This window comes from Medicago sativa, chromosome 3, assembly GCF_051527215.1.
Source record: "Medicago sativa cultivar Bolivia chromosome 3, Bolivia_mono, whole genome shotgun sequence".
Taxonomy (NCBI): Eukaryota; Viridiplantae; Streptophyta; class Magnoliopsida; order Fabales; family Fabaceae; genus Medicago; species Medicago sativa.
The window spans coordinates 5,815,480-5,831,261 of NC_140751.1; the positions used below are offsets into that span (position 1 = coordinate 5,815,480).

Sequence of the window (15,782 nt, forward strand, 5' to 3'; positions counted from 1 at the left end):
TTGAATTTTTCTGTACATTATGATAGAGCTAAGTGTTAAGAGAATGTAGGCGAAAACGGCATCGAAAACGGATTAACAGTTTGATTTTTATGCGCGAAAACGTGAAGGTTGAAAATCTGATGCTGTCTGTCAAACTATGAACGTGCCACGATACGGGACCAACGTGCCACGATTCTGCCCAGAAATTTCAGTGTTTTTGACTCTGGAAAAATCGTGCCATGATGGGAGACCCACGTGCCATGATCCTGTCTGACAAGAAACCTTAAAAATGCATTTTTCTTCAATCCAATTGCTTCCAAACTTGTTCCAAAGTGTAGGGGCTTTATCCTAACCATCTAGGGGTGTTTTATGAAGGAAATAACTTTGTTTAAAGGGGTCTATTAAGTTCTTATGTTGCTTGGCATTGAAATGAATTAATTAAGAGACGAACTTGGTGAATCCTATAATTTCGTTGTGTTTGGCCGATGAAATGCTTATGTAACCTCTACTACATGTACATGTGACTTATGAGAATACATGGCATAGGCAATTAGGCTTGTTTACTTGGTTTTGACTTAAATGCTCAATTATTTTCAATGTTGTGATTTTTGGAGACGAACTTGGTAGAAAATGATTTTTGGGAGCCAATTGCTTATGAACCCTTTATGGATAGATTAATATGATTATGAGATGATGTATGAATGGTTGTTGAGTGATGAATATGATGTTTGTGATCATATGTTGTGTTTGTTCCTTTATTTGGATTGTAAGGAATTATGTGGAAATGTGGCAACTATATGTTGATTTATGTGGAGATGATTGGTGGTGTATATATGTGACAACTATATGTTGCTTGAATTATGGATGTTGTTGGTGATTGTATATATGTTAAGTGGTGGTGAATTGTTGTTGATTGCATATATACAAGTATTGGTGATGTTGAGGTGATTATTGTTTGTGTGAACATATGCATTGAGTCGAGTCATATGTTCATGCATTCATGACTGATGGTGGTGGATTTTATATCCAATTGAGGTGATTACGATGTTTTTGTTGCATCGAAGGTGACGACCTTGATGTGATCTGGTACCGCATGCATCTAGAAGAGTCTAGAACATTGCATGCATTTGAATAATTGATGAGTCGTGTCATAATTGAATATGTGACTTGGTGAATTTGTGTAATGGTGAAATTTGGTGAATGTTGTGATTATGTGGATTGGTGTATATGTACATTGGTGAATTTTATTGATGGTTGTGAGTAATTGAATCATACTCTAATTGCATGTCTTACTTGTTTGTGCTTATACACTTGGTGAACCTATTTGATGATAATTAATTTGATAATAATGATGAGGTGAGAATTGTATATGTATATGTATATACATAAGATGTGATGATTTCTTTGATAATGGTGATTGCTTGCTTATAACTTTGAAATGATGAATTGTACTTGTTGAATTAAGTATGCTAAGTGAAGAATAAGGTGTGTAATCCTTCATTGATTGATAATTGATGAACTTATGTTGATGATTTGTTTAGAGATTGGATATACTTGCTATGCCATATTAATAATGTGATAGCTTGAAATGTAAGTGGTGGGGGATAATAATCATGTGATGCTAGTATTCTAGGAGGGATGATTTGTATATGTGATATGTATGATTCTTTGAATGCTATGTTTTCATATGGATTATGATGATGTAATGCTAACCCTCGGTGGTTTACCACCTACCTTTATGTATGGACGAGTAGATGGAGTGCAGGGTGCTTAGATTGTGTGCTTGATGTTGCCGAGGAGCGGAGTTCCTCCTTTTTATATACAAGTGTCTAGATTAGGGCTCTGATCTAGGGTAGTACTTGCATGTTGGATTTTGTTTTGATTATGTAGTTTGGAGTTGAGACATTGATTGTATCTGAGAGATGTATTTACTGTCATGAGATTTGGAGATGTTATTCAAATGATTATATATGTGTTCCGCTGCTATGTTTTTGAGACTTGACAATTTATACATGTATGTTGCTTTTGCTTGATGATGTAGCATCTATTTCTAGAATATATTTGTATATTCGCGCGTGTTACCGCTTATTAGAAATAGGGTGTTACAAGATTACTTACATCCCAAATATTATTTAAAGAAAGGAAGAAAAAAAAGACAAAAAGGAATAAAAATCAAACTTTTAGGAAGAGATAAAAAGTTTATTAGCATAATGATTTTCTTCTATGAAGATAGGTTGAAGTCAGAGTCGTTGAACATGCAAGCCCAATAAGACTTATGTCTTAGGAGTTAGCCCTCTAATTTTTCACTACTACTATAGACTACTAGTATATACTCTTAGACATAGATATATTGATAGCTTTGTCTTACCAAAGCTTATACCTACAAATGAAAGCTTATACCTATAAATGAACAAAGAGCGAAATATTATTCGTTTGACATTGGCCATTGACATCAAAAGAACACCTTAGGTTCCTCAACACTTCAAAGTCCTCGCCTCGAGCAATGAGGCAACGACTTGGGGGACTACTATTTTGACCATGCCAATACCTAATCTTTAGGACCCAAATTATATTATCCCATCTTATGCTAATAAGGTGTCTATCCACACTTGCACCAGATAATAAGTTCATAGCACACTTGAGCCCCTTGTCTAATCAAAGAGTCACATAGACACCAAGCCATAAAGGTAAAAATAACTTATCCTCTCATGGGTCTATAAATAAATTGGTTCACGCTAAAATCAGGTACAAACTCTCATTTTGAGATATCAACTCAAAGCACATTAAGACCTCACTGACTTAAGCGTTGAAGTTTCTTTGCAGGTACGCCTCCGTAATGGTAAGGGAGAACAGTGAACCATATATAATATTATATTCATGATTATGCATTATGTGTGGCTGAAATTAAAAAGTCAATACTTTTAAATAATGCTAATATTATAAGATTATAAGGATAAAATGGTAAACTAATTTTAAACCCCTCTCTCTTAAACCAAACATGTATGTTCATTGAATGAAAAAGACCCCAACGTGTTATATTCTTTTAACATAATTGTGCAAGAAAATACTAAACTATGATCTATTTTGTTATGTTCTATTTATAATAACTTTGATGTCGAGTTTTCTAGGAAACAGGCTGATATGGCTTTTGAGAACCTTGTAAAGGTGACCATATATAAGGTTAGTTCTCAAATTTATTTTGACATACATGATTGTATTGATTCTTTAATTTTAAATGAAACGAATCAGGTCTGTTTTATCATTTTAAATATACATAAAGTAATGTTATTTGAACAACTAAAAATTAATAGATTTTAACACCAAATAAAAATATATCATTTATAACTACTAATGTAACTTGAAGAGAGAGAAAAACGAACTGTATACATAAATGGTATTGAACAAACAAAAAACTTATTGTTATGAAATAATTGATGGTGGATGTCCCACCCACCTTCTTTCCATTGCTTTTCCCCCACTATCCCAAATCCCACTATCACTATCCCAAATTATTGCTCCTTTTCTCCCTATAAATAGGGAGCATTGTAATACAAGGAATGAAGAAGAAAATATTACTACTATCTTCATTTCTCTCTTTCTCTCATTTATATTTTCATAACAGTCATCGATCTATATTTTATAACACGTTATCAGCACGATTGTTTCTATAAGAAGTTTACACTACTACTAGGTAGGTTATCTATGCTCATCATTTTAATATCATTACTTAATATTGCTATGTATATCATTTATCATTATTGTTTTAATATTATTATTATATGCCCCGGTTATAGAAAACTGACAATTTGTTAAGTGATTTATAACTAAGAGTGGCTATTATTGTTATTATTATTATTGGAGGTTTAAAAACCCCATCTAATCTAATTTTTATTTTCATGTCTGCTGGAGGTTTAAAAACCCCATCTAATCTAATTTTTATTTTCATGCTTATTGGAGGTTTAAGAACCCCATCTAATCTAATTTTACTTTTATGTTTTATGGAGGTTTAAGAACCCCATATAATCTAATTTTACTTTTATGCTTTATGGAGGTCTAAAACCCCATCTAACTTTTATATTTAATGGAGGTCTAAAATCCCATTTACAATATTGATTCATGAGGTAGATAAATAATATTTAATGTGATTATCATATATATTTATTTATCATATATGTTGTATTGTGTTTTTCTATACTGCTCATGTGTCCTAATTTAGATGATATTTAATACTTAAAATATTTTTCTCATTTTCCAACGTTAATGAACAGTGTTTTTAACGGTAACAATAACGGTTATTTTTACAAAATTCACCTTATAAATACCTCATCTTCATTCATAATTTTTCACATCTCAAAATTTTTACACATACTTACAAAATGGCTAAAAAACCTTTTCATATGCATCTCTCTATTTGTGGTTATTGTGTTCTTCTTCTTTTTCGCCCTTATTGAAGAAATAGGAGAAGATTTTGTAAGATTAGCTATAATTATCGTTTTACCATTATTAGTCTTAGCTTGTTTAATTACTTTTTGTTTTGGTGGAGGCTTAGATTAAAATATTATATTATTATGTTTTTATAATCGTTGCTATTAAATAAAATGATATTTTAATTTTTGTCATAGTATATATGTATATTAAATGTTGATTATGCTCTTCTGTATTTTAGATATAATCATGTCAAACGTTATGCATCAATTCAAAATTTTAAGCATAACTGGCGACAACTACATAACCTGGAACAACAACTTAATTGAGTATCTTGCATGTGAGGGACTAGACAAGATTCTTGAGGGAGACGATTTGGGAGATGTCCCAGAGGAATTAGCAAAGAAAAAATCAAAAGTAAATCGTATAATCAAGCACCACATCGATGATGGATTACAAACAGAGTATTCAAATGCAAAAGATCCCAAGATCTTATGGGACAAAATTAAAGCAAGATTTGGGCATCAGAAGAAAGTATTATTGCCCTCATTAATGGATCAATGGAACAAATTAAGGTTCCAAGATTATAAAACTGTTGTTGCATATAACTCTGCTATGCATCAAATTATTGCACAATTAGAATTTTGTGGAAAAACTATAACTGAAGTGGAAAAGTTGGAGAAAACATTCTCAACTTTTCATGCATCTCAGGTGGTGTTGCAACAACAATATAGAATGAGGGAATTTACTGAATACTCTGATTTGGTTGCAGCTCTTCTAGTGGCTGAACAAAATAACGAGTTGCTCATTAAAAACCACCAGTTGCGTCCTACAGGAACAATGGCATATCCTGAAATAAACGCCACAACTTTTAATCAAGGGCGTGGTGGTTATAATCGCCAAAGAGGACGTAGTGGCTATGCTCGTTTTGGTGGTCGTGGACGAGGTAGAAATCATGGTCGAAACCATTTTCGTGGTAGAGGTCGTGGAAGAGGTTATATGAATTATAGGCCTCTCAAATATGACCAATCAAACAAAAATCATCAGGGTAAAGGTAAAAACATCCAGGAAGGTCCCTCTAGAAATAATGATGATAGTTGTTATAGATGCGGAAAGAAAGGTCATTGGGCTAAAACATGCAGGACACCAGAGTATCTGTGTAAAAGATACAAAGAATCTGTGGAGGAAAAGGAAAGAGAAGTTAATTTTAATGAGATTGAACCAAAGAATGACACTACCTGTCTTGAAGCTGCTGATTTTGTTGAAGGAGATTTTAATATGGATTAATTAATTTGTTAAAATATATATGTATTTGAATAATGTGTGATATGTATATTTTTAAGAATTTGCATGTTGTGTGACTTGTATAATACATAATATTTTCATGATCTAAATAAAATAGTATTGTTAAATATGTTATATTGTTTTACCCTCTCTTTTCTTTAATCTTATTTTTATTTTAAGAAGGTTAGAAATGGATCCAGACAAAGACATTTGCATTCCAGACAGTGGAACTACTCATACGATCATCAAAAGTAAGAAATATTTCACCAAAATATTCCCTACTAAAGGTGTAATAAACACAATTTTAGGTCCTGCAGATTTAATTGAAGGAACAGGTAATGCTATGTTCATGTTACCAAATGGGACAAAGTTTGTCATTAATAATGCTCTATATTCTCCGAAATCAAAGAGAAATTTGTTGAGTTTTAATGACATATATAGTCAAGGATATGATACTGAAACTACAACCGAAGGTAATATGAAATACATTAATATTATTACTAATGTTTTGGGAAAGAAGAAAACTTTAGAAAAATTACCAAAATTGCCTTCTGCATTACATTATACATATATGCATGAAATTGAATGTAATTTAATGGTAAAAGAAGATCCCAAAACTATGACTTTATGGCATGACCGCTTAGGTCACCCTGGCTCAACAATGATGCGTAAAATAGTTGAAAGTACTCATGGTCATTCATTGAAAGGTTTAAAGCTTACAAGAGAAGATAGACCATGTGAAGCTTGTTCTCTTGGAAAATTAATAACAAAACATTCACCAGGCAAGATTCAGACAGAATTACCTGCATTTCTTGAAAGAATCCAAGGAGATATATGTGGACCCATCCATCCACCGTCAGGACCATTCAGGTACTTTATGGTATTAATTGATGCATCTAGTAGATGGTCACATGTCTGTTTACTGTCAAGTCGTGATATGGCATTTGCAAAATTTCTTGCACAAATAATTAAATTAAGGGCACAATTTCCTGATTATACTATAAAGAAAATTAGACTTGACAATGCCGGTGAATTTTCATCTGAATCATTTAATAATTATTGCATGTCAATTGGAATTACTGTTGAGCATCCTGTTCCTCATGTGCATACACAAAATGGTTTAGCTGAGTCATTAATCAAACGTCTTCAATATATTGCTAGACCTTTAATAATGAGAACTAAGCTTCCAGTTACAGTTTGGGGTCATGCAATTTTACATGCTGCAGCACTCATACGTCTAAGGCCAAGTGCTGACCATAAACATACCCCTTATCAAATTGCTATTGGTAAGGAACCAAATATTTATCATTTAAAGATTTTTGGTTGTGCAGTATATGTACCAATAGCTCCACCACAAAGGACAAAAATGGGTCCTCAAAGAAGGTTAGGAATATATGTGGGGTATGAATCACTATCAATTATTAGATATCTTGAACCTTTAACAGGTGATGTTTTTCAGGCAAGATTTGCTGATTGTCATTTTGATGAAACAAATTTTCCAACACTTGGTGGAGAAAATAAACCATTGGAAAATGAAATAACATGGTATGTACCACATTTATTACATTTGGATCCATATAATAAATCATGGGAAGAGAATGTAAAGAATATAGTACATTTACAAGGTTTAGCAAATCAACTACCAGATTCATTTACTGATTTGAAAAGGGTGACAAAGTCACATATACCAGCTGTAAATGTCCCAGCTCGGATTGAAATTTCGAAATTGAATGATGTAGCAAGTACATCTAAGGCACGCTTAAAGCGTGGCCGACCTATAGGTTCCAAAGACAAAAATCCCCGAAAAAGAAAAGGAACAGAAAAGGTGAATATGATCGTAAGTGATCTTGAAAAGACACTAGATAGTGATAAATCTGAAAATGAAATGTGTGCTCTCGAAAAGGCACAAGATAATGAAAATGAGATCATTGATAGTGAAACTGAAAATAAGAATGATCTCGAGATTTCAATTAATTATGTTAATACGGGAAATTTGTGGAGCCGAAAAGACATAAATATTGATGAAATATTTTCATTCTCCATTGCATATGAAATTACAAATGAAAATGATGATCCTGAACCCAGATCTGTCAATGAATGTCAAAATAGACATGATTGGAAAAACTGGAAAGATGCAATAGATACTGAATTAAAGTCTCTTAAAAATCGAAAAGTATTTGGGCCTATTGTGGCTATACCTGAAGGAATGAAACCTGTTGGGTATAAGTGGGTTTTTGTAAGAAAACGAAATGAAAAAAATGAAGTTGTAAGATACAAGGCCCGTCTTGTTGCACAAGGTTTTTCCCAACGACCAGGTATTGATTATGAGGTAACATATTCTCCTGTTATGGATACCATTACTTTTCGTTATTTAATTGGTTTATCAGTATTTAATAATCTTGATATGTACCTTATGGATGTTGTTACTGCTTATTTATATGGCTCACTTGATAATGATATATACATGAAAATACCGGAAGGACTTAAGATGCATGATACATCAAAACCAAGAGAAATGTATGCAATTAAGTTGCAAAGATCATTATATGGATTAAAACAATCCGGGCGCATGTGGTACAATAGGCTAAGTGAATATTTGCTTAAAGAAGGCTATGAGAATAATCCAATTTGCCCTTGTGTTTTTATAAGAAAAACAATATCCGGTTTTGTAATAATTGCTGTTTATGTTGATGATTTAAATATCATTGGAACTACTAAAGAAATTAAAGAAGCAAGAGAGTACTTAAAGAAAGAATTTGAAATGAAAGATCTGGGGAAAACTAGGTTTTGCCTTGGTTTACAAATTGAGTATACCAAAAATGGTATATTGGTACATCAATCAAATTATACAGAAAGAGTGTTAAAAAGGTTTAATATGGACAAGGCAAACCCTTTGAGTACTCCAATGATGGGAAGAACACTTAACATTGAAAAGGATCCTTTTAGACCTAAGGAAGATAATGAACAGGATCTTGGCTCTGAAGTACCATATCTAAGTGCCATTGGAGCACTCATGTACCTTGCTAACTGTACAAGACCTGATATAGCTTTTGCAGTGAATTTACTGGCGAGATTCAGCTCATGTCCTACAAAGCGACATTGGAAAGGAATAAAACATATATTTCGATATATTCGAGGTACACCTGATCTTGGTTTGTTTTATTCTAACAATACAAAACCAGTTTTGCTTGGTTATGCAGATGCAGGATATTTGTCGGATCCACATAACGCTAAATCACAAACTGGATATGTATTCACATATGGTGACACTGCAATATCATGGAGATCTCAAAAACAAACGCTTGTAGCAACCTCTTCAAATCATGCTGAAGTAATAGCCCTTCATGAAGCAAGCAAAGAGTGTAGATGGTTACGTTCCGTTTTGCAACATATCCAAGGAGTGTCTGGTTTAACAACTGATAAGAATCCAACAATCTTGTATGAAGACAATGCTGCATGTGTTACTCAAATGAAAGAAGGTTACATCAAAAGTGATAGAACCAAACATATCCCTCCTAAGTTCTTCTCATTCACACAAGAACTTGAAAGAAACAAAGAAGTGAATATTCAATATATCCGTTCGAGTGATAATGTGGCAGACCTCTTCACAAAGGCACTCCCTACATCAGTTTTCAAGAAGCACATACGAAGTATTGGAATGCGTCAGCTTCGAGACCTTTAAAGAAGAACGAGTGTTTGGTTGAGGGGGAGCATAATGTTGCACTCTTTTTCCCTTATTAAGGTTTTTATCCCAAATGGGTTTTTCCTAATAAGGTTTTTAACGAGGCAACATATCTTCGGTGGACATCCAAGGGGGAGTGTTATGAAATAATTGATGGTGGATGTCCCACCCACCTTCTTTCCATTGCTTTTCCCCCACTATCCCAAATCCCACTATCACTATCCCAAATTATTGCTCCTTTTCTCCCTATAAATAGGGAGCATTGTAATACAAGGAATGAAGAAGAAAATATTACTACTATCTTCATTTCTCTCTTTCTCTCATTTATATTTTCATAACAGTCATCGATCTATATTTTATAACACTTATCAATTTTTTTTTATGTATAATTTTTTTTTTATCAAAATAACATTTCGCAATCATCCTCTGTCTACTCATAACAAAATAATGCAAAGCCTTAAAAAATAAAATAAAAACAAATAAAAAGTGAAAGGATAGATTTTGTCTCCAAGTGGATCTCAATAGGCCATCTAGCACCCTTTTTACCAAGAAAAACAAAAAGCAAATTTAATAAAATGATTGCATAATAATTTTTCATAAAAAAAGACCCACACAAATCTAACTATATTTATCAAACATTATCAAACTCAAAAAATTTACCTCAAAAATAAAAATAAAAATTCATACAAATCAATTTTGAACCCTTTATTGAGAAAATGCAGAAGAAAGCATAACACAAACACAACAAGAGACTCATCTTCACTGAACTTTCTTACAAATATACAAAAAACTGGGAATGCTACCAAACGATGTCGTTTCAACCCTTCCACAATAACAAAAACAAAAACCCTAATTTCACTTCTCCGCCATTGAAGAAGGCCTTGCTGAACTCAAAAACCACTGAATCCTTCAACCATATGGTCCTCGCCATGCAACTTCACTCTCTCACTGACCCCAATTCCAAAACCCTAATCCCCAATTTCGACCTAACTCTTCTTCTCTCCGACGAAATTCTCCTCAAAATTCTCTCCAAGCTTCCCAATTCACAATCCAAATCAAATTCTCTTGTTTCTAAACGGTGGTTGAATCTTCAAGGAAGGTTAATTCGTTCGTTAAAAATCTTTGATTTGAACTTTGTTTTATCAGGTAGGTTAATTTATAGATTCCCAAATCTCTCACATGTTGATTTAGTTCCTTCAACTTTCGTTGTTCATCCTCAAAACGGCGTCGTTTTGATCACCCACCGTGTAGTTTCAATGCGGGTTGATACAGAGTGGTGTTTCGGTTTTTCTGATGAAGTGAAAGGGAAAAATTTGTTACCGGTTGAAGCAATTGATAAGGGGTTGAAAGAAGTTGCAAAAGGGTGTCCGAATTTACGGAAGTTGAAGGTAACTGGTGGGAGTGAAGAGGGGTTGGTTAGTATTGGGGAAGAGTGTGTTACATTGATGGAATTGGAATTGCAGAAGTGTAATGACGATGTTTTACGTGGTGTAGCGGCGTGTAAGAATTTGCAAGTGGTGAAGTTAATTGGGAGTGTTGATGGGTTTTATGAATCTGTGGTTTCGGATATTGGGTTGACTATTTTAGCTCAAGGGTGTAAGAGGTTAGTGAAATTGGAGCTTGTTGGTTGTGAAGGGAGTTTCGATGGGATTAAAGCGATTGGGGCGTGTTGTTTGATGTTGGAAGAATTGGTTTTTGTTGATCATAGGATGGATGATGGATGGTTAGCTGGTGTTTCGTTTTGTGAGAATTTGAAGACTTTGAGGTTTGTGTCTTGTAAGGTGATTGATGGTAATCCTGGATTGGAGGAACATTTGGGGTTTTGTGTTGCACTTGAAAGTTTGCATTTTCAGAGATGTCAATTAAGGGATAAGAATGCAATGGCAGCTGTTTTTTCGGTTTGTAGAGTTGCTAAGGAGATTGTTCTTCAGGATTGTTGGGGTTTGGATGATGGCGTTTTCGGTTTGGCTGTTGTTTGCAGGTAATGTGGGTGTTATTGAAATTTTGAATTGGTTAGTGATGTTGTTGCTGTTGAGATTTATAGAATTGTCTGATAGCTTCGCATGCATTGACAATCTAGCTTGTGTTTATTTATTGGTCCATTCACATTGGAAAAACACGTTTTTTGATAGATCGTATTGTTGTTAGCATGTCTTTGGATGTTAGATCTAGATCAGATAGATTGTAATCTGTTAGGAGTTAAGCCTATGAGGAGAGTCCGGCCCAAAAGACTAGTCCATTAGGTGAGAGAACCGCATGCCTTAAGTACCACATTGAGTACTTTTATGTACTCTGTGACTCCTAACATAATCCAAGTTTGTATTTGAAATGTAAATCGGAATATGAATTGTGTGATTGAGTTTGTATTTGAAATGTGAATTGGAAGGAATATGAGTTGTGTGATTTTGGTCTAACGGGCAAAACGTGCTTACTGGAGTGACTGTAATTTGACTGCAAACAACCTAGATTCCTAAGGAACTCCATTGATATTTTAAGATCAGATGCATCTTTTCAGTTTTCAAAAATCTATACCAAACATGCAATTAGAAAACAAACATGCCCCTTAGTTTGCACGTGCAGAGAGAAACCTTAAAAGTTGTATAAAGAGCAATACATAATTCTTTTTTTTAAGCACCGTGTATTCAGCCACAGCACACCTAATTAAAATTAAAACAATAATAAAAAATACTTTAAAAACCATGCTAAACTTGTTTTATCATTAGTTTGAGTTATTTATTAATTATGCTTGGCAGTTTCTGTGCTCAAATGGGAGTTACTTAGTTTATCAATACTAGTGGAAAAACATGCACTAATGCGTCTGTCTAATTGCTTTTCTATTGTGCTTTGTTGTGTGTGTGTCTATATATATATATATATATATATATATATATATATATATATATATATATATATATATATATATGGGGAATGCTAATGCACACCCACTTCAAAATTAGAAGGTGTGCATTAGCAAGGTACACCTTTTTACTTTTGACTTAAAAACCAGTTTATCTTTTCTTATGTTAAGCCAAAGTTAAGGGTAAAAAGGTAATACAACATTTTATTTTAATTTAATGATTATTTTATTCCACTCTTCTCCTCAACCATGTTTTATTGCAATTAAGCCACATGTTTTCTCAATGATTCACAGCAAATTCTACTAAAGGAAAAAATCAGATATGTTCTTCCAACTTCTCTTCAAACTATATGTAGCTTTGTTGATACATTCAATTATTGACTATTTTTCCCAAATTAATTCCAAATTTTACTCTTTCCATATGGTTTTGATATATGCTTTTTGGTTTTAAGTATTTTACTCCGAATTTCTTTTTTGAAAGCAAAATTCCATTTTCTTGGTTTTGTTCAAGAACGACGATCTAATACACCCCACTGAATTGGTAAATGCAAAAAAAAAAATGTATACAATGTTGAAGACTTGCCTCAAGTCTGGAAATGAAGCAGACACAGTGAACATGATGATGATGATGATGATGAGGCATAGAGGAAAAGAAGAATACGGAGAAATGTGCCCAAATAAAAAACTAAGTAAATTTGAAGTTACAAAATTACCCTTTAATTTAATTTATTTTTAAAAAGAAATGGTTGGTTTTTTTGGTATAAATGAAAAGGTGTATCATGCTAATGCACACCTTCTAATTTTGAAGTGGGTGTGCATTAGCATTCCCCTATTAGGTGTGCATTAGCATTCCCCTATATATATATATATATATATATATATATATATATATATATATATATATATATATATATATATATATATATATAGTAGTGGTTTTAATTTTAATTTACTTGTTTCAATTTCATAATATTTATGTTATATGAATTTATTTAAAGTTCAGTTTCAATATTCATATAATATGTTTTTAAATTTAAATTTTGATAATTACTATGCTGTTAAAACAAATTGTGCAACAAAAAGTCCGATCAAGTTGATAGTTTTGGAATTTCCTTTATTTATAGATGAGAAGAAAAATGTTAAAATCATGTTGTGGCAAATGTTTAAAGGTCGCTGTGGTATTCTTAATTGACAATCTGGATATATGAAAGTTTGTCTAATCTCCGGGGGTTACTTATGAGTTACTTTTGTTTTTTGACTAATTATGAGTTACTTATGACTTATGAGTTACTTAATGGTTGTTGTTGCTCTGTTTCATTTTCAGACGAGTAAAACTGTTTGACATAGAAGGATGCTCGTTGCTTACAACCGAAGGTTTAGAGTCCGTGATTGAATCATGGAAGGATCTCGAGTGCCTTAGAGTTGTCTCTTGTAAAAATATAAAGGATAGCGATATCTCTCCTGCACTCGCGACCTTATTTACAACGCTCAAAGAGTTGAAATGGAGGCCAGATACAAAACATCTTCTACCATCAAGTCTCGGGGAAGTAAACATGGGGAAAAAAGGCGGTAAATTTTTCAAGTGGACTCATGCCTGAACTTGCTATATACTGTCAGAATCTAGAAACAAGATACACATTGACACAGTGAAACTTGTTGTACCATTATGTAATCATGTAGTTAGTTTAGATGGTTAATTAGATACTGAAAGTTGACGACTGGAAATAAATTCGAAGCAGTCAGCAGTCACTTGATACTGATATTGACCGTTGATGAAGATCATACGTTTGAAATTCATAGTGTCGTATTTGACTGAGACACAGTGAATCATCCGATCTCTGACTGCAGTGAGTCCGACAAAATTATATGTTGTATTCTCCACCTAGAGATGTAATCTGATACTATTATAGGTTGTATCCTTCACTTAGAGATGTAATTATGTTTAGCATAATCCAGCTCACTCCATGCTGAGTGACTTTACTCCCAGCATTTTTCATTGTTCTTTGATGTTTCCATTTGAATAAGGGACTAAATAAGAGGTTTAATTATGTGTAAGAATAACCCATTACACTATGGTAACTACGTTATGCAGCACTTTATTGTTGCTACTGCAGTAGTAGTTGTTTTTTCTTTTTCTTTATTATTATTGAAGCACCATTGCTTCAGCTGTCTTGTGTCTATGGTCCATTTGAATGTTATAACTTAGCAATTAACAGTCTGTACCTATTAATTGCCACCCTCTTCACCGTCTTTTAAAATTTAAGAAAAATAATGAATAGATGAATGAGTGTAATGATTTTATAAAATTATTTCTCTCCTAAAAAAAGGTTATACAATTATTTTAATAATTATTATGTATTAATTATTATTGTAAATATATACCAGTAGAATATAATGAGTTGAAAATAACGTTAGAGTATTTATACAAAAGCTAACAATTAATGTTGTAATAAAGAATAATACTGCAATTCTTATTTGAAAATGATATTTCTTTATTAAAACAACACTATTAGGAGATGGAAGAGGTTAAGGAGTGACCATTAAAAGACTTGTTAGTGCAGTGCACACCTATGTAACTCCTATGGTTGTTGGGTTGGTAACACGTTCAAGCACCATAAATGCATGACATGCTTTGTGACGCAACAGACAACTCTTTTGCAAGTTGTTCTGGGTTGCTTAGATGGAAAATTGATTCTAAATTATAAGTCATCTTAGGAAGAAATTTTTTTTTTTCCAAATTATAAAATGTTTTATAATATCAACGAAATACCCGTTAACATTTCTCTCATTGGATCTCGTTAACAAGTTCTCGAAAAACTCTTTTAAAGTGTAAATTGATAACATTTTATGAAAAATGTATATTCAATGCATTGGAAATTGAACTATTATAAATTTTTAAAAAATAACATTTTGTGCACGATTATTAAGGAAATGATTAATTGTGTTGCTTTCAATGATAAAATTAATTGCATTTACTAAAATACCCTTATTAATTGTAGTCAGTGGAGTAGTTAAGTTGGATGAAATTCAATAAATGAGGATATAATAATGGAAAAAAAATAATAAATGATGCATTAGTATTCTAAAGTGACAATTATTGCGAGACGGAGGGAGTAATGCTTAAAAAGTGTCTCGGTGACACTCATTAACAAGATCCTTTATTATTAACTCTTATTCAATTCTTTAATTTATTTTCTTATATCATTATTGAATGATGATTTTGCTTGGCCTTATAAAAAAAAAATGATGATTTTGTAAAATAACTTATATTTTCTATTTCTCATACAAAATCAATTATATTTCTTATTTTATGTGAAATAGTTAAAAACGACTTATAATTTAAGACTAATATATATTATCACATTTATCCTATTTTTGTATCCGTGATAAATTCTTAAATATATTATTGATAAAACAATAATTAACTTCTTATTCCCCTAAAAAAAATTAACTGTGTATTGAACTTTTTTTAAGGGACTATGTATTGAACTTTAAAATAACAAGTACATAACAACCAAAATTTTCTGCATTTAATTATATTTGGACACCTCTGTT

At 32.4% G+C, this 15,782-nt stretch overlaps 2 protein-coding genes across 2 annotated transcripts; both read left to right on the plus strand.

Annotated features, from left to right (window-relative positions):
- Positions 1-3,665: 3,665 nt before the first annotated feature.
- LOC146935194 (uncharacterized) lies at positions 3,666-5,823 on the plus strand. The gene has a single exon (XM_085750347.1). It carries the CDS (start codon positions 4,618-4,620, stop codon positions 5,689-5,691), a length of 1,074 nt encoding a protein of 357 aa, XP_085606473.1. The 5' UTR covers positions 3,666-4,617; the 3' UTR covers positions 5,692-5,823.
- A 4,267-nt stretch (positions 5,824-10,090) lies between these two features.
- Positions 10,091-14,340, plus strand: LOC146935195 (F-box protein At5g51370-like). The gene is made up of 2 exons (XM_085750348.1): positions 10,091-11,351; positions 13,552-14,340. Exons 1-2 carry the CDS (start codon positions 10,180-10,182, stop codon positions 13,823-13,825), a joined length of 1,446 nt encoding a protein of 481 aa, XP_085606474.1. The 5' UTR covers positions 10,091-10,179; the 3' UTR covers positions 13,826-14,340.
- The last annotated feature ends 1,442 nt before the right edge of the window (positions 14,341-15,782 follow it).

Bases quoted from the DNA above. Each gene is read 5' to 3' on its own strand.
- LOC146935194 (XM_085750347.1), top strand. From the start codon at position 4,618: ATGTTGATTATGCTCTTCTGTATTTTAGATATAATCATGTCAAACGTT.
- LOC146935195 (XM_085750348.1), top strand. From the start codon at position 10,180: ATGTCGTTTCAACCCTTCCACAATAACAAAAACAAAAACCCTAATTTC. The intron at 11,352-13,551 runs GTAATGTGGGTG...TTTCATTTTCAG, and splicing joins GGTTTGGCTGTTGTTTGCAG to ACGAGTAAAACTGTTTGACA.